General features: G+C 36.1%; 3 protein-coding genes and 1 pseudogene across 3 annotated transcripts; 1 reads left to right on the plus strand and 3 right to left on the minus strand.

The window, feature by feature from the left end:
* The first annotated feature begins 3,198 nt into the window (after nucleotides 1-3,198).
* Nucleotides 3,199-5,836, plus strand: LOC143564370 (protein REVEILLE 3-like). Its single transcript, XM_077051669.1, has 8 exons — nucleotides 3,199-3,491; nucleotides 4,062-4,119; nucleotides 4,271-4,394; nucleotides 4,487-4,630; nucleotides 4,729-4,842; nucleotides 4,975-5,084; nucleotides 5,171-5,230; nucleotides 5,315-5,836. The coding sequence occupies exons 1-8, from the start codon at nucleotides 3,298-3,300 to the stop codon at nucleotides 5,414-5,416; spliced, it is 906 nt and encodes a 301-aa protein (XP_076907784.1). The 5' UTR covers nucleotides 3,199-3,297; the 3' UTR covers nucleotides 5,417-5,836.
* A 1,471-nt stretch (nucleotides 5,837-7,307) lies between these two features.
* On the minus strand, nucleotides 7,308-11,450 carry LOC143564380 (uncharacterized; the record flags this gene model as incomplete). The annotated part of the gene is made up of 10 exons (XM_077051677.1): nucleotides 11,267-11,450; nucleotides 11,082-11,180; nucleotides 10,737-10,939; nucleotides 10,102-10,304; nucleotides 9,762-9,870; nucleotides 9,400-9,662; nucleotides 8,559-8,840; nucleotides 8,391-8,495; nucleotides 8,279-8,290; nucleotides 7,308-8,189 (listed from the first exon to the last, which is right to left on the minus strand). Coding segments are annotated over exons 1-10 (2,226 nt in total), but the record flags the coding sequence as incomplete, so codon positions are not given.
* Nucleotides 11,451-14,083: 2,633 nt separating this feature from the next.
* Nucleotides 14,084-16,731, minus strand: LOC143564372 (protein BPS1, chloroplastic-like). Its single transcript, XM_077051670.1, has 2 exons — nucleotides 16,515-16,731; nucleotides 14,084-15,289 (listed from the first exon to the last, which is right to left on the minus strand). Exon 2 carries the CDS (start codon nucleotides 15,277-15,279, stop codon nucleotides 14,248-14,250), a length of 1,032 nt encoding a protein of 343 aa, XP_076907785.1. The 5' UTR covers nucleotides 15,280-15,289; nucleotides 16,515-16,731; the 3' UTR covers nucleotides 14,084-14,247.
* A 4,039-nt stretch (nucleotides 16,732-20,770) lies between these two features.
* LOC143564362 (CAAX prenyl protease 1 homolog) lies at nucleotides 20,771-24,275 on the minus strand (annotated as a pseudogene).
* Nucleotides 24,276-24,833: the final 558 nt, after the last annotated feature.

Raw genomic sequence — 24,833 nt, forward strand, 5'->3', positions numbered from 1 at the left:
ATGACCATCTGAATAATATTATAATATTCAAACGGTCTTTTTAACTATTAATTTTCAGAGTGTGACCCCAATGAGCAGAACACAGCCGTGTGAATATTGAAATATTGTTCAAATGGTCGTTCTGACCATCAATTTTATTAGTTTGACACCATGTCAAAACGACCGTCTGAATGAGTTCAAAAGGTCATGATAAACCAATAACTTTCAAAGTTTGAACCTTTTCTGATCGAAACGGCCACAGCGTGTGTGTGTGTTTTGAACAGTTGTTTGATGGTGTGAAATCAGACAGGGTGGTTAGTTATAGCATAAACCTTTTGCTAATTATTAAACAAATATTCTTGTAAATAGTGGAAAATGACATTGATTTTTGTTTAAAATAATATATGTTGTTTTTTCAGCATACAGAAGAAGGGTATGAGTATGAATCAGAAGTGAAAGTGAGATCAAATTACCATAATTCAGAGGAAATGTATTATGATGAAGATGGTCAGCTTACCTGGTTCAATGCCGGTGTAAGAGTTGGCGTCGGGATCGGGCTTGGGGTGTGTCTTGGTGTCGGTTTGCTCATGCGCTCGTATCAAGCAACCACTCGCAATTTCAGAAGGAGATTCTTTTGAGCTTTTAATCACTTCCAATATGTCAAAAAAAATGCCAAAAGGAACGTACTCTGGATTTAAACATCCTGTTTTAGTTACAGCAAACCATAAATGGAGTGAGTTTGATGACGCGGATGGAAATGGTTGCAGGTTTGCTGGAAAAGTTGTTTTTGTAGATAGGTTTGGGGTTGAACTGTTGAAGTGATAGTGAGGTAATGAGGTTTGGTTTATAATAATGTTTGGTTCATGTAAATCTATCTCACTGTGGCAGGCTGGCAGCTTAACTTATGTTTTTGCCCATATCTTTATGTAAGTTCATTTATGTAAACACAATGAATAATCTAGTGGTTTTTGGGGTGGTGTTTTCGGATGGTGTGCGAAAGCTTCGCACAGTCTTGGTTTTTTTTGTTTTGTACAATATAGTTAATAAGTAGTTTCAGTAAAGTTATACAACTATATACTTGATGAGTAAAAGAATTTTATTTTAGAGTTGTAAAAGAATGTTATTTTAGAGTCGAACTTAAACGTGTTTGAGCCGAGTTCAAAACTACATTGGGGACCTAGCTCTTTCCCAGCTACTTTTTCATGCTAAAAGCTCTTTATTGACCCGGTTTCTCGTTATTCTTAACATGTATAAGAATGCTGCTATATTGATCATCTCGCTGCTTTGTGGCATATGTTTCACATTGGGCTCGAAATATGGATCTGAGCTTAGATAAGTCCTGCTTATTGACGTCAAGTCGGGTGAAAACGGTGAAACATTTCTTGCCACGTGATTCGTCAGTGGGTTCGGGTAGTTGCGTGTGTTCTACCTATCCGATGAATAGGTGACAAACGCAGGTGGATGACATTTATGTGCTGAAAGTACATGCTATTTTGAGAGAGTTGAATAGTTCATGCTCATTTTGAGAGAGATGAATATAGGGCTGTAAACGAGCCGAGTCGAGTCGAGCCAGAGTGTGATCGAGCTCGAGCTCGAACTTAATCGAGCTGGCTTGAGCTCAGCTCGTTTTCTTTATCAAGCTGAAAAACCGAGCTCGAGCTCGTCGTGCCGAACTCCTTTAATTTTTTTATATTTTTTTTATTTTATATTTTACAAATTTTGATATATAAAATACAAAAAATATAATTTTAACATACATATTATATAAAATTTATAAACTAGAGAATTTATAAATTTATTTGTTTTATTTTCGTTATTCTTTTATAAGGTTGTAGGTATCGAGTGACATAATCTATGTATAATTTTTATTTATTTATTTCTTGGTATACGCCCTGCTTGCGGTGCGCGCATATAATGTATATATGTGTAAACCCTCGGGTGGGCAAAAGTAAAATTGCACTAATTTTGACGTTATTTTACTAATCTCGTGAAAATAACGTTAAAAGTGGCGGAAGGTTAATCAGGCATCATGTGGTGGCGTTGATAGCCGAAAGACAAGGGCACATGCACCAATCAGCCGGTGTCCCGATGATTGAGTGTTATGTGCCTTATGTCCAAGGCTTGATGCAAAACTACTATCGAGCCGGGGGTCTCACCGGAAGCAGTCTCTCTATCCCTATGAGATAGAGGTAAGGCTGTCTACATCTTACCCTCCTCAGACCCTACCATAGCATTGCTATTGGTGGGATATACTGAGTACGATGATGATGATGATGATGATTTATTTCTTGGTATGATATTATTATATATAGATATTAAAAATTTTAGGTTATAATCTAAACGAGCCGAGCTAACGAGTCGAGCCAAGACCGAGCCACGAGCCGAGCTGACCCTGGCTCGAGCTCGACTCGTTTAGAAATCGAGCCGAGTCGAGTCGAGCTCATTTAGAATCGAGCTTTTTCGAGCCGAGCTTTTTTCGAACGAGTTTCGAGCGAGCCACGAGCCGCGATCTTTTTGAAGAGCCCTAGTTGAATAGTTCATGCTTAACCTATTACATATTTTTCTAAACCTTTAAATGAGAGATGTATATAATGCATTTATCTCTCTTGCTCTTAATGAATCACTCTTTTTGTTTATTACCCTTTAATTTTTTATGTACATGCATTTACATTTACATATTTGTCTACTATAAAATAAAACTTGAACCTTTAACCAAAAGAAAAGATAGACATTTTCGTCACATCTTAATATCGACATGCTACAAACACTTTTGTTAGCATAAACACCGTATTATTTTTCTCTTTATCATACACAAGCCCTGCCCATATTAATATCACAATTCGCGTCATAAATTGACATTTTATATACAAGTAATTGAGTTTATAATTTTAGGGCCTGAATTTTATTCACCCCTTATCTCAAGTTTTTTAGGATGCTTAAAGACGCGTGTACATACACACATACTCGTGTAATTAATAATTTTATAAACCATTATTAGTGATTAATAACCGTGCCACGACCTCCACATCCCTACTAAACTTATTAAACTTATTATTATTATTATTATTATATTCAAAGAATATACTCTGTATCCATATTTCACAAAAACAAAATACAGAATAGTCTTATTTAATTATTCCAAACGCCTGACACGTGTCCGGCCACTATTCTTCACTACAAATCCAATCCACCATTTACTTACTTTCAGAACCTTCTCAATTCTTCAACTCCAACCCAATTCAATTCAATTCAACTCAAACCCTAATCACAAACACGCTCAATTCTTCAATTAATCATCAAATTCCTTCATAATAACTTATGGGTTTTGATCCTCCACTGCTGCCGCAGCCGGTGACCACCAATAACAATAATAATCCTGCCGCCGGCGTGAATTACCCGAATCCGATTACAGATGACCCGAGTAAGAAGATTCGGAAGCCGTATACGATAACCAAGTCTAGACAGAATTGGACTGACGTTGAACATGATAAGTTTCTTGAAGCACTTCATCTGTATGTATCCATCTAATCTAATCTAATCTAATCTCTCTGTATTATATATGTATATGTGTATTTGTTTATGTGGGTGAGTGTTAATTGGGTGTAATTGTTGGTGATTTATACACCCGGGTTAATCGGGTTTGTGTTTTTATAATTTATTAGAGTGTAAGCAAACTAGTAAGTACAATTTTTTGTGGGTTATTTAATGAGATTTGAACTATATTTTGTAGTGTGTGACATGGAAAAAAGTAGCATTAAATGACTTATGAAAGAGGGTGAGGTAATTAATTCATAGTTGGATTCACTATGTAAAGACTTGATCTTTTATAAAAATTGAGAATTTTTTAAAATAATTTAATAGTAATATTTTTTATAAGTTGTATTTTTAAAAATTAAAACATTGTTTTTTTTGGGAATTTTAAGTTATGTGAATTCTCTTTAGTAGACTCATCAAGAGACTATAGACCATAAATGCCGATTTAAATGTAGGTTTTGTACATAGGATGTGTTTGAATCTCGTAAATAAACCGAGTGGTGAGAGAGATACTGACCTTTTCTTTTACATATTTTGATAATTTTCAGCTTTGATCGTGACTGGAAAAAAATTGAAGCTTTTGTTGGATCCAAGACTGCTATCCAGGTAATATGATTAAATGCCAATCTGTTTTTTTTACTATCTATGATTTATATAGAGCAGGTAATATGAAAAAATGAAGCTTTTGTCGGATCCAAGACTGCTATCCGGAAATACATGAAAGTAAAGTTTTAATTTCTTGTTTTTATTTTTGTAGATACGCAGCCATGCCCAGAAATACTTTCTAAAGGTTCAAAAAAGTGGAACCAATGAGCACGTCCCACCTCCACGGCCAAAGAGGAAAGCATCGCATCCATACCCTCACAAAGCCCCTAAGAACGGTTGGATTATTATTTAATATTTTTTTACTCGTTTAAAAGAATTTAAACAGCCCATGTTGATATTATATGTACTTGTTGTTTCTGAAACTCAGATGCACCTATAATACTTGGAGCTCAACAGTCGGCTACTGGTGTAATCAAACATGAAGATATCATCATGAACAATCCGTATCAGTGGGCTACAAATCCATGGATGTACAGTAATACAATAACAGCACCTGATGAGCCAACACAAGGTTTGGGCCCGCACTCACATTTGCTAGCTTTTGTTTATATGAAAAACAATTAAGTTAAGATTTTAAGCGTTAATGTTTTTTCGTTTTGTGAATTGCAGAGGATGTCAGATCACATAATTGTTGCAGTAGCAGCAGTGAAGGTGATCCAGGGAAGTGGTCGGCTGGTGAAACAACCAGCTTACATGACGTAAGACAGAGAAAGATAGCACGGGGTATGAATTATGATCCAATAAACAGGAATTTAAAATATAATTTTTTATTATTATTTAAAATAAAGAAAGTTATGGTCTTTTGGATATACAATATCGTTAATATTTGCTTATTTCGCTTTATGTCATGTGCAGTCATGCCAGACTTCCCGAAAGTCTACAGATTCATTGGCGGGATCTTTGACCCTAATGAAAGTAACCACTTGCAGAAGTTAAAGATGATGGATCCGGTGGATGTTGAAACGGTACGACTATTTGTTGTGTTTTTAGTTTAATTATTTTTTAAAGCGTATTAAAATTTGTTAGATGAGAAAATTTGCTGTTGTAACAGGTGGTTTTGTTGATGAAAAATCTTTGTGCTAATTTGAAAAGCCCGCAGTTTGAAGACTACGTAAGTACTTTTTTAACATTCATTGTTACAAACCCATTTTTATGAATTAATTAACAACTTTTATTTAATCTTGTGTTTGTACAGAAGAAATTATTTTCTTCGTATGACGTGGATACTGGAAAGGTTACATCAAGCGGTTCGTTAAGTGGCCTTCAAGCACTGCCTGGGAAAGCAATCCCGTCTTAAGGTCTTGAATATCTAATATTTCTGGGTTTTTTTGTAAGACCCAGGTATCGTGTATAATAACGTGAATTTCGAGTTGCAAGGATATGGTGTTTGTGATGTTTTTTACTGGCAGGTGTGTAGGTGTTTTGTTGATTTGCTTTTGCTACATATTAAGTACAAGAACCAAGGGCAGAATTGTAAATACTAAATAGCATGTGTTGTAATCTGTCATGATCATGTTTTTTAGGAGCAAAATAATCTCCTTTCAAGATAAGTCATAAGTGTGTTTGGTTTTAGAAATCCATGTTAATAAGTGTGATTAGGTTGTTTGATTTTTCATCACATGATCTCAGTTTGTGTTATTGTTTTATATTAAAACATACATCACCATATTTTGGTAATCACATAATACAAAAACCATGTGATTTTTATAATTTTCGTAAACATGAAATTTATATGCCCGAGAACCGAACCTTAAGAAAACAAATAAGAGAGCCACAACCACTATGCCACCACTGCTGGCACCAGTGACAATAACAATCGATGCCGTCACCGCCTTTGCCGCCATCGTTACTCATCACCGCTAGCTGCCATAAAAAATACAACGGGTGCAACTATTTTTATCTTTTTTCTTCTAAAACGTCTCATTTCAACCTGTTTTGAGCTGAACAAACTGACATTCTTTTTAAGGAGCCCATTTGATCGAAACTAATTTGCTCAAAACCGGTATGTCTCCAAACCCAGCCTAACCTGTTGCCCGACCCGTCTCGCAAGCTTTGCCTGGTTTAGTTATATCACACTGTACCTAACAATGGTAACAAAAAACTAAGCTGCAAGTTAATATGCACCACCACATAAATTATCAAGAAGTTGCATTCTCAATAGCAAAATTGTATCAGAGAAAAAGAAAACTTTGGTCCAAAAATCTAATTAAAACTCATGAAAAACATGGCCAGAAAACAAGTTCCAAATCTGTTTTCTTTCGGTTTCAGTAACAAACACGCTAACCTCGTTGGCCACAAATGGATTCCGGGTAGCACACAACATAACTCCATGTACATGACACAACAACTACATTCATATGCTTACACCATCTATCTATATCTTTTATATTTCATAGAAACATCCAAACGATTTACAATGAAGTGGCAGGTAAGCGGGTAACAAGCTGCGCCGCAACCCCCTTTTGGATAGCAAACCCAATCCGACTAAAAACAAAGTTTTGATTCTTATGGCTGATACGTTACTATACACAACTTTCTGAACCCTATTCAAAAGGTCCACGGCATCCGGAGCTAAGAAACCAAAAGTGTCAAAGGCGAAGGGGATAAACACGTGTTGATTCTCCAAACAAGCTCTCTCGTGTTTAGCAACCTTGCCCGATGCCGCCTTCAATGCTGCCTGGCCTGCTACAAATCCAGTGTCCCTAATCCCAACAAGAGGGGACACTCCTGTGAGGTTGACACAAGCATGTTTTCCCCCTACCCACCCAAAAACAAGTACATCTAAAACTCATATCCAGTTCAGGCATATGCCCATATATCCCACTGGGCCCCGCATTTCCATCTCCATCCTCTGATACGCTTCCGGATGGCTGATACCATCAGCAACTGAGACTGACAAATTGCAAGTTGAATATGAATATTCAATATTCAGTAATCGCTTTTTAAAGTTATAAAATAATTACCGGAAAATGGCAAACCAGGTCCGCCAATGTTGAATCCACGACCTGGCATAAAATTGGATGCTTCCAATTGAGGTTGCGGGAAAGTGCCTTGCATCGTCATTTGTGGCAACACTTGATGATGAATATTAGGATTAACAGAGACATCTAACCCTGCAACCGTAGCATTAGGGTAATGAAGACCAGGAACATGCATATTCTTGGCATTGTTTTATATAAATTAGTGTTTTCAAGTTGCATAATTTGATCTAGAAAGCTCATCTGGGAGTTCATATGATGCGGATTACTATCAGATGGATGAAACGCCGGTCTCTGATACTGATTATTGTTAAATTGTCTCTCAGGCTGCAACATGTCATAGGGCCCACGAGCTCCAAACCCAGTATTAAGAACCGCAAGTTTCTCGGATATATCAAACGCCACATCAGCAGGTAACATTTTCCCTGTATTCGAGTTATGGGTATTTACAGCATTACCAGCAATAATCAAGCTCTGTTCTTCAGGCAGGTGGATTTCATTCGGTTCAACTTTGACTTGTTGACCATTTAACTGTAGCCAACTTTCAGGGTCATCTAATTTGGCAGGCTGGTTCACGATGGGTCCCATTCCATTGACATTAGAAAGAGATGAATCATGAGGCTTGTAAACATCAATTCTGTCTGAACCGGGTGGGGCTCTCGGGACAGAAACAGGTGCTTGGGCCGATTGCAGCTCTTTCATGAAAGCGGCTCCGAAAAGGGCTTCAAGTGACAGATTCTGACCGGAATTAGCAACTACCTGATTGTTACCAGGATGGGCTTCAACTGGCACAACGGGCCCAACGTTTAGACTTGGGACATCATTGATGGTGGGTCCTTTGTGTAACAATGAAAGCAAGTGATGAGTTGCTTGACTATCAACTGGTCTAGCATCCGCGTTTTCTTGACCCGAAACAGTCCAATCAGGGACAGGTGGCAGACAATTTGAACTTTTTTCACTATATTCAGACATTATTGTCTGTTCAAGGTCTTCACATGTAAGAACTGCAGCAACCGGAGGTGGTGCAGATTCATGCCTAAAATTGTTGAACAATTGTTTAGGATCTGAGGGAGGTTTGGTAACTGCAGAGGCCTTGTATTATAATTCGGGTGTGATAGGGTCAGCTTTTTCACCACCACTAATCAGTGAAAGCAAGTCATTTGATCTGCTAGATGAAAAACCATCCACATGTTCTGCAAATTGCAAAATACAAAAAAAAATACATTTAAAAAAAATTTCCCAGACAAAAAGACTTAACCGAACAAATGCAGATAACTGTGAAGATTAACATACCGTCTTCATTAAACCACTGAGTAAATCTGGAAGATTGAACATTGCGGGGACTCGCGGGATCATCTGGTTTAATGCTCTGCTACGAACCCAAAAAGAAATAATTATCTAAGTTAAAAATGTTATTTCAAGAAATAAATGAAAATATAACCTTACATAATATGCATATACCTCTGGAAAACCTGTAGGGCCGCCATCTTTATTTGTGGGGCCACTGCCAAAAAGTCTCCCGAGGATGGAGGTTGTATTTTCCTGATTGGAATTGCTGATTTTATTTGTTGCAAGTTCAAATACTTCACCATCTACAGCTTCATGTAGTTCTGGAAAACCAGAGATTCTGTTCGGATGATGGTCAACTGAATGTATGCTTCCCTTGTTATCTAGGGTCTCATTTTGAGTGTGGTTACCCTTAGCAAGTAAAAGAATTTCTTCTAATCCGGGTTTTGTACTCTGCTGAATAATACATGAAGATATATGTTGCTTATAAAGATCATAAGATGGTCAATTTATTTTAAATGAGTTGAGTTGACCTTTACAAAAAAGAAATGAATATTCATTTAATTTGTTTGACAAATGAGTGAGTATATAATTAGATTGTTACACAAAAACCATGAAAGATATGGGTGGGTGGTTGATGCGACAAAATGGGTATTTTGAGTTGGATCAGGATGGGTTGACCCGAAACACCTATTTTTTTAAAAAGTATGATTTACTAACATTATAATATTTTCAATAACTAAATTTTGAATATAAAGACAGTAGGAGGTTCTATGCATAAAAAATACACTTTTGGTAACTCTTGCTTAAAGCATCCAACCCATTTGATCTATTTCCGTTCTAGCAATTTTCCTTTCTTATTTACCCGTTCGACCTGTGATAAATAAAACATAACCCAAATCAACCCATTCATAAGTAAATGTGTTGAAATGGCCACCTCCACGTACTATTAATCACTTAATCAAAATTAACGAGCACGTTAATGATGCACAAATGCATACATAACTTAAGTTACCTCTTTTTCGGTGGAAGGAATCAATTTTGTGGTTGAACTCTTCTCAAGAACCGTGCTGTTAAATCCAGGTGGCACCAGTGGTCGGGGCTTGGAAGGCTGCAACAATAAATCTGACTTTCCAGAATCATCCTTTGGAACCCCTTCTTCCTTAATCTCCTCCAATATAAGATCTGTAAAGTCATCATTTTTAACCTTGCTTGCACTTGTTTTCTGCTTTTCTTGTAGCACTTTCTGTTGTTCCTTCCTCATCAATTCAAAGGAAGCTGAAAGTAAATTAAAGGCATAAGTCAACAACTTGCAGATCATTAATCACTAATAGAAAGAAAAAAACAAAAAAAAAAGGTTTATAAAGATAATGATACCTCTTCGCTTTCTTTCCTCTTCTGATCTATCCTCACTTGTAGATTCAATGGAACCAAATGTTTCATCATTAAACGAGTCATGTGTGTTTGGTCGAGAATGTGGCACAACCTAAACAAAATGATAAATATGAGTACCTATAAATATTTATAACAATCTCAATTTTAATAAAATAATTTAGTAGGTTTTGTGCATTATAATACAACTGACTTCCAACTTGTTTGATATGTTTATAAGTAAATAGGTCAACATTGCCATCTCAAACACACACACACAGAGAGAGAGAGAGATTACGCATTTAAACTTTAATAATACAAATTTTTAGTTTTCAGCAACTTAAACCTTGAAAGGGCGAGGGGGCTGATATGCCCCGGTACTCTTATTGAGATGATAGTGTTCATTTGTGGCCGAGGGGCCCTTTGAAGCAGAGGTCCCACCTGCACTTCTCGTGGGTCTTGGAAAAGAACCACTACCAAGAAGTCCATCATGCTCTGAGTTTTGCCATGGTCGGCGAGATTGATTGCCATAATTACGCCTTCCGGGATCTATATAGCAAGTATAGAATCAGAAATGCATACATGCACGCTCTTGGTTGTCAGACATGTAATGCAAATAATAATCATCATCATCATCATCGTACTCAGTATATCCCACCAATAGCAAAGCTATGGTAGGGTCTGAGGAGGGTAAGATGTAGACAGCCTTACCTCTACCCCATAGGGATAGAGAGGCTGCTTCCGGTGGGACCCCCGGCTCGATAGTAGTTTTGCATCAAGCCTTGGACAAATAATAACACTCACAAAACACACTAATAGAGCTGATAAGAAGCAAAAATGTGCGAAACGCGCGCCACTTTATCACTTTATAAAATCAATGAAATGAAGAAAAACAAAGCGCATACGCACATCAATCAACCTTATTGACAATAAACTAAAGTGCATAATAATTTATCAACCATAATACACTCAAAAGCCAACCTGGATCCACATCAGATTGCGCATCTCCATCTTTATCATTCCTTCCAGAAGCACGACCGTCCCATCTTCCATACTGAGAAAAACTACTCGAATCACCCCTAGTCGGCGGTGAAGAGCTGTAATCGTTGTTACGACGAGAACCTTGTAACGGCAAATTCCCATGCGTTCTTGCCCGTTCTTGTATACTATTCTCTTCAAATTCCCTAATATCAGTACACCAACATTAACACAATCACACCTTACAATAACAATAACAATAACAATAACAATAACAATAACAATAACAATAACAGAACAATTCACATATATTGGCACAAAGTAACAAAACATATTTAGTAAATCTACCTCAGAATCGTTCGGTCGAATCCACTCCGCAGGCTTTTGCATACTTCCAACTCACTAAACGAAAGAAGGAAATCTCTAGTATACAAAATTCTTGACTTCCTGAGTCACACAATACATATTAATAAGTATTGGCAAAATAAAAGATTATTCTAACTAACAAAATCTCCACAAAATAAAGTAATTACTTTTCGGATTCGATAACCGAACCAGCCGCCACCATAACCGAGCTATCGCCTTCATTTTCCAAGCTCATTTCACAACACTAACACAAAAACCTAACCATTCACAGTATCTATCTCATATAATATAAAATTAAAACCTAAGTTAAATCACTAAATTCGATCAATCAGTAACTGACGTCTGACTCCTTGATACTAAATGAACAAAGTATACATCTAGATCTAACGCATATTAACCTAAATTAACATCAATCTTCAATTGAGTTTTGCAGCGATTGATCGGTAGAATTTGAAAATAATATGACTATGGAAAGAGGACGTTGTGAGAGAGAGGAGACAGGGGTGGGGTTCTTTGTTGGTAGCAGCCGAAACAGGGGGTATGTGTTGGAAACCCGAGCCCGTAGGCTTTACTCGAAACACGAACCCGTATATCCGAAGCCTGATGGGTATCGGGTCAGGTATGAATTAGTTTTAAAATTTTTCGGTGTATGAAACTACTCCGGATTACATGAAACCGCAAATCCGTTTATCTAAACTATATAACTAGATCATAAACGTGAATAATTTTTATTTTTATTTTTCATTGGCCATTGGCCAATAAAATTTATAATAATATTGTTATTTTATAATAATGTTTATATTTTAATTTGTAACAATTGATATAAAAATAAAAAATATTCAATAAGTACACCCAATACTCGCGGACATGCCCGACACATGACAGGTAATTGCTTAACAAATTCTCAGCGAGAGTTGGCCCGGGTATGGAACTAGGATTAACACAAAGTCTCTTGTCTTTTGAGGAGAGTGGTAGGATTCAAATTTTGGTTGGGTGTAAATTATTTATTTATTATCATTATAATAATAATTATTATTATTATTATTAGTAGTAGTAGTGGTGGTGGTAGTAGTAGTATTTTAGGAGTAGAAAGAGACGGATATGTGAAACGTCCTCAAAAATAAAATGAAAAAAAGAACATTTTGAATGCATAATGCAGGACAAATAACTTCACAAGTTTTTATATACACCGAATAAGACGATAACTAGGATTATGGCTTGAAGTTCGTTCGATGTTGGCTTGATTGTAAATGAGTCTAGCTTAAGTTTGCCCTATCTCATATATGTTTGACTCGTTAGCTTGCTCGTTTAACTTGAAACCAAATTACAATATTTTTTTAATCCAATTTCTTTACAGCCTATTTGGCACCTTAATGTTATTTCAATATATTTGCGTCCCATTGTCCTTGCATATCCCTTCCGTCGTCCTCCTCGTTAAAACAGAACTAAGATATTCTCTTTCAAAAAACAGTAATACAAACGGGCTAAACCGAGTTTAAGCTCAAATTTTCACAAAATGAGTACGAGCTAAAATAAAAAATTCTCACAAAAAAGAATCTCACGGCATATCACGGTATAGAGTATTAGATTTAAATTAATACGGGTAAATATATACTGTATTATTCAAGTTTATAAATTATTTATATCAGAGAGTTATGGTGATGAATTTGATAAATTCTTAAGTTACAAAGATGTCAGATATAGACTTAAATAAAGGATATATGAGATTCAGTGGTTCTAGTTATAACTTATAAGTGAAACTTGATAAAGTTTTTATGTTAAAATAGAAATCAAGTTCAACACACACAAAAAAAAGGTGACAAAGACAGATGCTATACTTGCACATGTGTATAATATAATCTCTAGTTTCTTAATTTTTTGGTGCACCAATCACATGTCATGGTGCCTCTCATGTTGCTAACATGGACACATGTCTTATTTGAATCTGATATATTAGTATTTAGGTGATAACAATAATCCATTCTCTAAAAGATGGGTTTATTTGGCTAATATACAAATTGTATATGGATACATTCGGGTCACCTCAAATTAGACAACGGGTCAAAATGAACCAGTGTAAAACTTGTCAGCCTAACAAGTTAGCACAACAGCACTATCCATATTGATTGTTTGCCACTTTGCCTCCACCATTACTACCTCCACAGCCTAAGACGACCCGCCTAAGCATTTGCGGTGCAAATGGACTTTTTCATGAGTCTTCTAGCATAAACCTTCCTACTAAAGAGTCTTTTATAATAGACTCGACAACTCATTTCATGACAGATTCCTCGATAGCTGCAGGTAAAATTTGTATAAAAGATTTTGTTGATGTGTGAATAAACACTTAAACTTGATCAAGGACATGCTCAATTTTAGAAACAAGAGTTGTTTAGATATCAAGATTTTTTAAAGTCTTCGGTCCATAATCGATCGTGTTATTCCTTACATCATGTCTTCTTTTCTTGTTGTTCCTTGGCTACATCTAAAAACACGGCCTATGATATTGATCTAGCAAGCGCTTTGAGGTTGGACAAGGTTTAAATGGAAAAGGTTTAAATCCTGTACGCACTTGTAGATCATCAACCATGTTCTTAAATCTAATCAAGGAACAACAAAACAAGGCATGATGTAAGAGATAGCATAACTGATTGTAAACCATAGACGCTCAATAACCTTGATGATTATTTAAACAACTCCAATTTCTAAAAATTAAACAAATTCCATGATCAAATTCAATGTTTTCTCGCCCGCCAACATAATCTTCTACACAAAGTTCACATGAACGAGTCAAGAAATCGGTCAGTAAATGAATGATTAACTCCATTATAAAATACTACTTAGAAAGAAAGGTTTCTGATAAAACTATCTGAGTCAACTCAGTTAAGTATTTGCAGTGCAAAAGTCAAGAATGAAGTCAAACATAACATAAAGTCAAACAAAGTTTCTAAATTTACCAATATTTTTTTCAAAAAACTTAACAGACCATAGTATAACAAGTTTCTTCATATTGAACCAAACATATATTAGCATTTTGATGCCAAAACAAAACATATATAATAACCCAAGTACCGCATAACTAGACAAGTACAACATAAAAACAACACGACATACATAATCGACTAAAAAACATATACACATATAAGAAAAATCACATTCTAACCTGCTGCACGCCTCTCCGTGGCGGCTGCTGTTGAAAATTATCCAACAAAGCCATCCGCCCGTCAACAACAACCTTAAAAAACCGATCCATTTCCGCTTTGATTTCATCCAACCCAACCAGAAACTCTTCATTACTTTCCATCAACTTGCAACAATAACCATCAAAAACTTCCTGTTTTACTTCGCCCAAACCCTCATGGACCAACGGGTACAGTTTCTTTACATTTTGGTCAAGCACCCGAAGCTCCTTCAATGTATAAACATCACCAGAAACATATATATTATTTATTTCACCATTCATAACAGTTTGCAGTTCAGTAAAAGACTCGCACCATAAATACTCTTTTGGAACCTGCAAATCGACAAGGGTTCTGCGAGTGGTTGAAAATGCAGCCACTAGCGCGCTGAATATGAACATGGTTTGAACCTTGAGTCCATACATGGCTCGAACCAAGTCTTTAGCTTTGTGTATGTTCTTGATTTTGGGCAAGTTTAGCGTTTCCTTAAGCTTACATATGATATCACAACAATCTTCTAATTTTGAGTTATCATACCGCCTTTGATATTGCATCCACTCGTGAAGAGACGAAGATGCCAGCATGAGCTTTTGTGGGTTACCGGATTCCAAATCGAGTACCGTGCATTTCAACATGACATAACCGAATCTTTGCCTTACAATATCGGTCTCGTACGCGCTGCAAAAGTCGAGAAGTTTTAAGCTGTTGTCCAGGTATATATCGACCCATTTTCCGTCCCAGCTGCATATTGGGAGTTCTAAATCGACAATGAGGTTTTTTATGTCGTTAAGGGTTTCACAAACGGAAGACAGTGCGGATTTCATCCATGAAAAGCTAATGACATCGGTTGTGTTAGTTGGTTTCAGTTGGCGAAACCTTTCGGTTAAGTTTTTTTCGTAAGTGATTAGTACTGGTGAGGGTTGATGAGAGGCTTTGTGCATCATCATCTTAAACGGATTCCCAATTGGGAGAAACGGCCTGTGGGGTCCATCTGACCGACTCATTTTTTATTACCTGCAAAACCACAATTACAAGAAAACATATAATAAAGCATATACGCAAAAAATTAATATTAATAATAGTAAAAATAATCCGGAGGAGACTCGTGCACCAAGTCTCATCCGCCTTTAGGTTCCAAGAGTCTGGATAAAAGATCTTTGTACGAAAGTCGTTTGCATCATTCCATGACTTGAACCAATGGTCAAGAAGAAGTAACCTTATAGGTTGCCCCATGGTTCAGCCTGTAACGATCGATAATCACGCGCATATTCATGAGTGATACTATGATTTTATTATATGAATTACGAATTCTACTTTGTATGCATAATCTGATTTTGAATAAGTGTACACATAATCTCTTTTGTGATCAAAACCAAATAATAATAATGTTGACGATACACAAAGAATGATCATCCTCGATGCTATGTAAGTATGAAATTCACAAATCTAATGTGAATATGTGAATACTGAATCCAAAAAACCATATTATGTAAAGACTGGTTAATATATTTGAAAAATATATATATCTAAAGGGTTTGGATCAAATACAAATTAAATTAATGTATTAACTGTGAGAATCAAGTAGTGTAATTATATATACAACATAGTGTAATTATATACAGCATAGTGCAATTACGCTTCGATGTAATACTAATTACATAATTACACTACTTGATTCTCACAGTTAGCACGTTAATTTAATTTGTACGTTAATTTTCCCAATATCTAAAAATCCAATTACTTTCTCCACAGAAAAATCCCAAATTCAATTCCCCTAGTCTTGTACATATAGTTTCTCCGGTTAATATATTTGAAATACATCTTAAAATCAAATAAAAATCCCAAATTTAAAACCCTAGTCTTGTATATATAGTTTCTCTGGTTGATATATTTGAAACTAATAGATCTAAAAATCAAATTATTTCATCAAAAAAATAAAAATAAAAAAATCCAAATTTAAAATCCTAGACTTGTACATATAGCTTCTATGGTTAATACTTAATAAATCTAAAAATCCAATTATTTTCCTCCAAATAAAAAAAAAAACCCAAATTTAAAACCCTAGACTTGTGCATATAGTTTCTCATTTCAAATTTAAAATCAGACCATGGGAACACAGATCTAACAATAACAAAACCTATAGAGACCAAAATTAATGAAAAAAAAAAGCATTAAGAAAAAGTCAAAAATTGAAGTAACAAAATTGGTCAACAAACAAGATGAGAAGAGAACAGCTTACCGAGGAGAAATTGAAGAGATAAAAAGCAAATCAAGCTATGTTAGATCTGTAGCAGCAATATCTGAAAACCACCATCAAATTTATCATCAACAATTGAACAACTTTAAGTAACATGAAACAAGTAAAAAAACCCAAATTCTGATGAAAGTGATAAATAAAGGGTGAATTCAGCTGAATTAAAAGAAAGTGGTGAAATTATTATTATTATTATGTTTGTTTGTTAAAGAGGAAATTGGATAATAGAGATGGAAGAGAAATGAGGCGGAGAGAGAGAGAGAGAGAGAGAACTTGCCTGTTGTTGATACCACAACTTTTTACAAGACAAAAGACTTTTTGGTTTAACACTGTTGTTAATGTTATTCAAACACAGTTGTTGAATGTTGAATAAGTAAGTGGACATGATTGTCACTGGCCGGCTGCCTCAAGTTCAACAATATCTTAACTTATAACCGGGATGCGTTACTCTTACACTCTGACTGTCCTTTATTGTGAGGGGCTTCGAAGCTCCTTCTCAGTGTCACGTGGGCACAGGGGGCTTCAAAGCTCCACCCCAAAGATGTCCCCCCTCAAAAACTCTTTAACGTCTTGTTCTTGAGTTTTTTAACCAAGGAAAGGAGAGGGAAGGATAAGAAAGGGAAGGAATCAATCAATCAATCAAGCCCTGTATATCCCACCGCATAGCACGCTATTGGTAGGGTCAGGGGAGGGTGGGATGTAGGCAAGTCTTTCCTCTATCCGTGAGAATAGAGAGGCTGCTTCCAGAGAGACCCCCGGCTCATAAAGCTACATACAGGTAAACATAGTAAACATACATCCTACAAGCAAAGACACTTAGCAATACATAGATAGCAAACTACCAAAAGCACGGAATCTGTAACCCACTAAGAATAGGGCATAAGAATCAAAAAGCAGCATCAAACAAACTATATACATAAACCACAAGGAGCCAGGTTAGCCAATTAGACCCTAAATACAGAAAGCTAACAAGGTACCTTCCCCTAGAAGTCGCTAACCTTAATCCTACGTCTCCACGAATCTCTATCCTGGACCATGTCCTCAGAGAGATGCAACTCTGTCAAGTCATGTCTAACTTATTGAGAGGGAAGGAAATTAGAGGAAAGGAAAGTATAACTATGTTAAAAATAGTTATCCTTAGTAATCATCCCATTTTTAGGAGGATAACTTATTGAGAAAATACATTAATTTAATCTCTCTTAACTCCTCCTACTCCTTTCCTTTCCATCTTAAAAAAAACTCAAGAACACCCATTTTTTAACTATACTTAGTTTTCCTTTCATTTCCCTCTTTTAAAAAAACTCAAGAACAGGGCGTAAATGCAAGCTCCAAGTTGTCAAACCGCGCGCTCACGTCGGAACTCATCGAGGATGTCGTTATAGACGAAGACCCCCCACCTCTAGCCGCCATCTTGGCCCTTTCTCTTCCTACCGGACGTGGCAACTCATCTGGTTCATCAAAAAGAAAATCGGGATCAATCTCGTTTATGTTAAATTGAGAACGAGCATCCGACGCGGCTTGAGACGGCGATTGATCGGCCGAAGTAGACGTTGTTTTTGACCGTTTGGACGGTCGCGGTGAAGATGTCGGGATCGGATTCCACTTTGGCGAGCTCGTGCATTTCTTCCAAATTTCAAACATCCTCACGCCGAAGTGGTGCATGACCTTGTATTGTTTCAACATAGCCTTCAGAAGGTCGGCGTCGTTCGTGCCGCTTGGTTTGTTGTTCGTAAGGCGAGTGTGAATTGTGGAGAAGTGGTTCATTTTTAAAACCATTGCCTTCCTTTTGTTGGAGACGGAATCATCCCCGCGGTAGGGCCCTCGACCCATTATCTCAAAAAACTTATCACGTATTTCTGCCCAAAGTATCGCTGTGCGTTTACCGTCACCTAAGACCGAGTCTTCGGATGAGTCGATCCACGCTTGCGCCAACGCCGGTTCCTCATCGTCTTCCCACTTTTTCCTGTCGTACATTTCGGTTGGTGTTTGATCGGCAACAACCTTCTTTTTATGGCTTCGTTTGCGACGAACTTGGGGTTCGTCGCCTTGGGTTTCGGGAACTTGGGTTTCGGGTGTTTGGCTTTGGGGTGTTTGGGTTTGGGGTGGCGGAGGCATAAACGGCATTGGCATTCGATAAAACATATCGTTGGGAAACCCAACGATTGTACGTTTGGAGGCATTGCGGGTACATGCTGGTTGGCAAAGTAAGGGTTGGTAGGGTCATTGTTTGCGACTAAACTAGCCCACCACCTTTGAGACGGATCCCACGGGTTTGGGTTGGTGTTCGGGTTTTGGTTAGGGTTTGAGCTCGAGCTCGTGTTCTGGTTTGGGTTCGGGTTTGAGCTCGAGCCGGTGAAATTTGAGAAATGATTCATGGTAGAGAGTTGAGAGTTTTTTGTAATGAAATTTGATAGTAATTTGGTATTTGTTTGAGTATAAAATGATAAATGAGTTAGTATTTATAAATAAAATTATTAGTTTTTTTAAGTAGCCGTTTATGAACGTTGGAGAGGGGGACCCACCAAAACTTTCAAAGCGCGCCGGCCGTTTGAACCACCAAATCAACGGCGCCCAACGATGATCGGCGCCCCACAGTGATGTTCCCCGCCCACGGCGCCCCAAAACCTAAACCCAACCCCGCCCCATAGCGACCAGCCTTATATGGTGTATATAGAGATAATATGTGTGTTAAGAGGGTGTGTGAATATCCAAAAAGGGTGTGTGAATAACCATTGCCCTAGTAAATCATAATATATTTATACTAAACAATTATATACAGGGAAAAGTTTAAGTGTGGAAGTATTTGTCATCATAAAAATAAAAATGTTTAAAAAAAGTTATCACTCAAAATATAAACAAAAAATGAAAAAATTTAATAACTAAAATGTTTCTCCCATCGTTCTTGTTTCAAAAAAAACGACAAAAAGACACAAGGACGAAAATAACAAAAAAACACAATAATAACTTAAAAAATACACAATGTATTGCAAAATATAACACAATAACACAATACCGAACAAAATATAACATAATGTCGAATAATATGACACAATATCAAAAAAAAATAATACACAATCAATGACAAAAATAAACACAAACACAATGACCTTTTTCCCTCAATGTTGTCTTTTTTTCCTTTTTTTTAGAACCAAGAAGACAGTGTTTTACTTTTCCGTTTTTTTTATTAAATTTAGAGTTATGATTTTTTATTATTTTTTTAGAGGTTTTTGTGTGGCTACGAGTCCTTTTCATTTTTGTCCCTTTTCGTGTAATAACTTCACCCAACAATTATAATGTATTTATTTTCATTGACTTTAAATAATAAGTAAGCTGAACAGACGAATTTGAGGCTTAACCCTGTTGAACAATAAAATCATAAACCGATAAACGAATATGGGGGCAGTTTGAAAACCTCTTACGTCTTCAATCTTTATTAAACCCACTAAAAATGTCTTCAAGATCTTCAACTTAAGTACAAATGCAAAACCTATATTATTTGTATTTATTTTTCTCTCTCTTTCTTCTCACAACTTTCGACATCTTGCTCTTTTTATAGTCACAACTTTCGACATCTCGCTCTTTTTATAGTCAGGTAGAGGTATCCTCTACATAATGCATGAGAGGTTGTAACATGTGCCCAAAACCCATACACGAGCAAATCCTCAACTTGGGGTGTGTTTTGAGGTAAAAGTAAAATATACACCATAATTATGTCTAGTATGTGTCGAAGGTTTTTCTAGTTGAGCTTTCTATACGAATCAGAATGACAACAATATAACATGTATCGGTGTGGTTGCGCAGGAAGTTAAAGGGAGTTATGGTTTAAAGGACGGCTTAAAAGAACAAGTTTATCGTTTTGAGTTAAAAATGCTCCCCCGTTATATTTGTAAGGAAAGTGTAGGACCAAGTAGGATTTTTATTGAACAGAGTTACCTAGATAGTCAACGTAACATAATTTGGAAAGTGAATTTAGGTTTCAATCCTGTGAAATCTGCAAAACTTCCTAGATCATATCGTAAGTCGCGCATAGTTTATGATTTTTTATGTAGCACATTAATCCTGTTAGGATACAAAGTTCATATCCAGACTTGGCCATCCCGAAACCAACCCAACTCAAGAAAACCAAGACCAACCAACCCTACATTGGTTCAGTCTTTAGTTTTGATTTTCAAGAAGCTTCTCGTTTGGTCCGGTTCCAACCCGATGTACTCCCCCTAGGGAAGTGTATCAAAAATCATCACCAAAGTTATTGGGCTCAAGCAACTACTAAAAGTATATCAATATACATGATATTTCATACTTCTTACCCTTTACGGTTTATAACTTCGTTTAAAACATTTTCCAGATCTTGATTCTCACCCAAAACTGAAATGTATATTACTTTCTAAAGGGTAAAAACATCTAATTCGGCTAAATCACTATCTTCTTAATCTGCCTTCTTATCAGCTTCATCTAAGGCAGCTAACCTTTCAACCAGAGGAGGGTGAGAATAGTGATAAGCGGAGTACCATGGATCCGTGTTCATTGCTGACAGATTCTCCTCCTACAAAATCATTCGTTTATTTAACAAAAAATAACATAAAAACAAATTAAACCGAAGAAAATACCTGAAGCTTAACTGGTCCATCTCGAAGTGGTTTAGAATAACCGAGCTTCTTAGCAAAAGCATCAGCCTATATATATATAAAACACATCAAGTCAGACAACCATATCGAGGGTGCAAAAAAAAATAAAAATGAAATAAATTAATTTGGATGTTAAATATTAATTAATTTCTAAATAAAAACCATACCTGAAACTCGAAAGCACGGCTTACAAAGTTGAGCCCAAAGTTTACAAGATGCTGGATAGGTATTATAGTGTGCTGCAATTAAAAATCAAAGAGTTAAAAATTATTAAAAGAAAATAGTAATGCTATGTGTAATCAAAAAACAGGTTGTTGGTTGGACCTGAAATAATATAAGCCCAATGAGTACTGGTTGAGTATGGAATCCGAAACTCCTGAATAGATCCTTTGAGTTCCTTACAAGTGTATAACCTCCAAATTGTGAAAACATAACAATCTACAAAGCACAAAAGGGGTCAAAGTCAACACATGATTCGTCAAAGTCAACTCTACTAGCCCGTGTAAAGATTGCTTAATAGATATATTATTATAAAATTAGAGCACACATGAACAGCAACAAAGGAGAACATTGTGTGATTCAGTTTCCAGTGACCAAGTTCATGAGCAATCACAGCAACAACTTCTTCCACATTTTTACACTGCATACAATCGTATACCATGTTTATAAACCAATTTTATTATAAGAAAAATAAGATACACAAGAAAACTTACCTGCTGAATCAAAGTATCGTAAAGAACAACACGCTTGTTTTTAAAGAACCCATACATATATGCCTGATCAACAAAAACATTATGTCAATGCAAAACAAATAGAACAAAGATTTTCCATGCAATTAGAGTACAGACAATTCACTATAAGCATGTTAACGAACTGAATGTCAGTGAACAGTTCATTAACCGTTCGACGGAAAGTTCATTATGGTGGTTATTTAATAAACAAATATACAAAAACGCCCTGCTTGCGGTGCGCACATATAATGTATATATGTGTGAACCCTCGGGTGGGCAAAAGTGAAATTGCACTAATTTTGACGTTGTTTTACTAATCTCGTGAAAATAACGTTAAAAGTGGCGGAAGGTTAATCAGGCATCATGTGGTGGCGTTGATAGCCGAAAGACAAGGGTACATGCACCAATCGGCGGTGTCTCGATGGTTGAGTGTTATGTGCCTTACGTCCAAGGCTTGATGCAATACTACTATCGAGCCGGGGGGGGGGGTCTCACCGGAAGCAGCCTCTCTATTCCTAAAGGGTAGAGGTAAGGTTGTCTACATCTTACCCTCCTCAGACCCTACCATAGATTTGCTATTGGTGGGATATACTGAGGATGACGATGATGATGATGATGATGACATAAACAAAAAGTTTTGTTCATTTAGTTAAACGAACGAACACGAACACATGCTCCGTTCGTTCATTTAAATTCGTTCACGTCCATTTATCTTCCTTAGTTTACATTTGTTTAAGTTCGTTAATATATTCATTCAAAGTTGTTTGGCACATTACAACTTAGTATAGTTTAATAACATGTCAGGCCCAATACATTGTTCTTCACATTACTTTTAACTAGTTTTAGCTCAGTCATGTTCGTTCATCTATGTTCAGTTAGGTTTGATCGTTTAAGTTCATGAGCCGTTTGTTTATACTGTTAACGAACAACGAACATAAACGAACACGAACAAGAAAACCAAGTTCGTTTAATTGTTCATGTTCAATCATTTGTTCGGTTAAAGTTAGACGAACAAGCACGAATATGCTCCGTTTGTATTCGTTCATTTTGTTTACAAGCCTAGTTCACTGTCACACTATTTATTTCATGATAGCTTATCAATATCTATTAGAGATGATATTTATTAAAGAAGTGTAATCTTATGTCCCTAAACAGAAAAAAAAACTGAATAAAGGATAAGTTTATAAAAATCCTCACATTGCTATGGCTCGACCTTGTAGATCCATCAACAACAAACAGCTTCTTCAAAGGGAAATTGAGAGAGGAAACAAGGGTCCCAATTTTTGTCCTAAGCTCACCTTCTGGTAGCAATTTTTAATAACATGCCAAATAAAATTTCTCAGAAATGAATTTCAAATAGGCAATTAGAGCCTTAAATAAAAAAAAAACTTACAGGTGTAAACTTGTTAAAAAAGGGGTGCAATTAAAACCGGGTATATTGTCAACATGACAAGAGATAAAGTAACTATAAACCCCCAAAGGTAGATAGCCAAATACGGACCGCCTTTCTGCAATGAAAATAAAACACTGTTATTCTAGAAATCAACAAATAAATAAACATTGGAATCAATGTTATCTTATGAACTGCACCTGTACTATTAGAATGATGGCAGCCACAATGGGTGGTCCTATTATTATAGCCAAGATCATACCCTTAATCATGTCTCTGATGAACAGCAAAAGTGTTTGCTGTAACCACAAATATCATTTAATCATTTATCAGTTATCACCAACATAGTATATAACTTCAAACAAAACTGTAACTATATAAAATAACAAGAGTGATGTTCTATAAAACCTTGTTGAAACCATGTCGCTCCTCAATTACAAAAGTCGAGTAGAGAGAAAAAGGCAAGTCTGTTATCTGCACAAAGTATATCAAATATTTTAAAACTGAGACTTAATGAAAAAAATTAAAATTGCCCAAATATGTAATATATACCTGAGACCAAATCATAACACCAGCTAGGAACGCGAGTGTGTGATATATTTCATTTTCTGCATCAAAGCCAGTGGACTCCAAAACATCACCTGATTTCTGAGACCAATTAAGAGATATAATTAAAAACTGATAAGAAACCTAAATTCTATCAAAGCATATAATCAGATTAAACTACCAACCTTCCAAAACCAGGGCAAAACACCAAAGAGCAAAATACCAGAGTCCATTACTATTGTTACAAACTGCTTAATGAAGTGAAAAAAAAAGGAAAATGAAATTCAGCAGTTTGAACAAAAATGACCAGTGGATTAAAATATTCAATGAACATGAAATTTGAAATACCTTTTATCAATGCTATAAGCCCTAGATTTTTCGAAGTTTTAGGAAGTGTTGGCAGCTTGAGCGCAGCATGTTGTCTCACATCCAGATAAATGTACATCAATATCATGAACCCTAGAAATCAATAGTAATTGCAATCACTTCATACATTGATAATTAGGAACATTATTGAAAAACTTCATAAGAATATTTAAAAAATTAAGAATTACACTTGATTGTGAACCTACTTTCAGCTTAAAGCCTTAAACAACAATTCTACGTAAGTGTAAAAACCGGTATTAGTCAGCGACTAGTCGGTAATCAGTGGCTTACCTATTCAATTTCAGCGACTAGTCGGTAGTCGGTCAAAGCCAGTCCAAATCGATCAAGGAATGAACTATATGATGTTCTTGGAGCCTAAATCTGAATTAAGTGGTGTATAATAACAACATCCTCTCATTTCATTTCATTTCATTACAGTATTATTAGGGCTTACAACTACTGATTCTACTATATTCATTGTATTTGGATGTCAGTCTGATAATAATAAACTTAATTCAGGCTCTATACGACTCGTATAGGTGCATAGTCAAGTCATTTTCAAGTAGAAGTGTCAGGTTTTATTCTTTTGTATCGTATAGGGTCTATTTGACTTGTATAGTTTTTTTTTTCAATTTTAAAATTACAT

The sequence above is a fragment of the Bidens hawaiensis genome, unplaced genomic scaffold, assembly GCF_021521415.1.
Source record: "Bidens hawaiensis isolate Kalapana, Puna unplaced genomic scaffold, B.hawaiensis_p1.1 tig00021996_1, whole genome shotgun sequence".
Classification (NCBI taxonomy): Eukaryota; Viridiplantae; Streptophyta; class Magnoliopsida; order Asterales; family Asteraceae; genus Bidens; species Bidens hawaiensis.

What these genes read in the sequence shown, in the direction of transcription:
- LOC143564370 (XM_077051669.1), top strand. Translation starts at nt 3,298, where the DNA reads ATGGGTTTTGATCCTCCACTGCTGCCGCAGCCGGTGACCACCAATAAC. An exon ending in ACCTGATGAGCCAACACAAG is followed by an intron (nt 4,631 to 4,728) that starts GTTTGGGCCCGC and finishes TGTGAATTGCAG; the next exon opens with AGGATGTCAGATCACATAAT. An exon ending in ATCCGGTGGATGTTGAAACG is followed by an intron (nt 5,085 to 5,170) that starts GTACGACTATTT and finishes CTGTTGTAACAG; the next exon opens with GTGGTTTTGTTGATGAAAAA.
- LOC143564372 (XM_077051670.1), bottom strand. Translation starts at nt 15,279, where the DNA reads ATGAGTCGGTCAGATGGACCCCACAGGCCGTTTCTCCCAATTGGGAAT.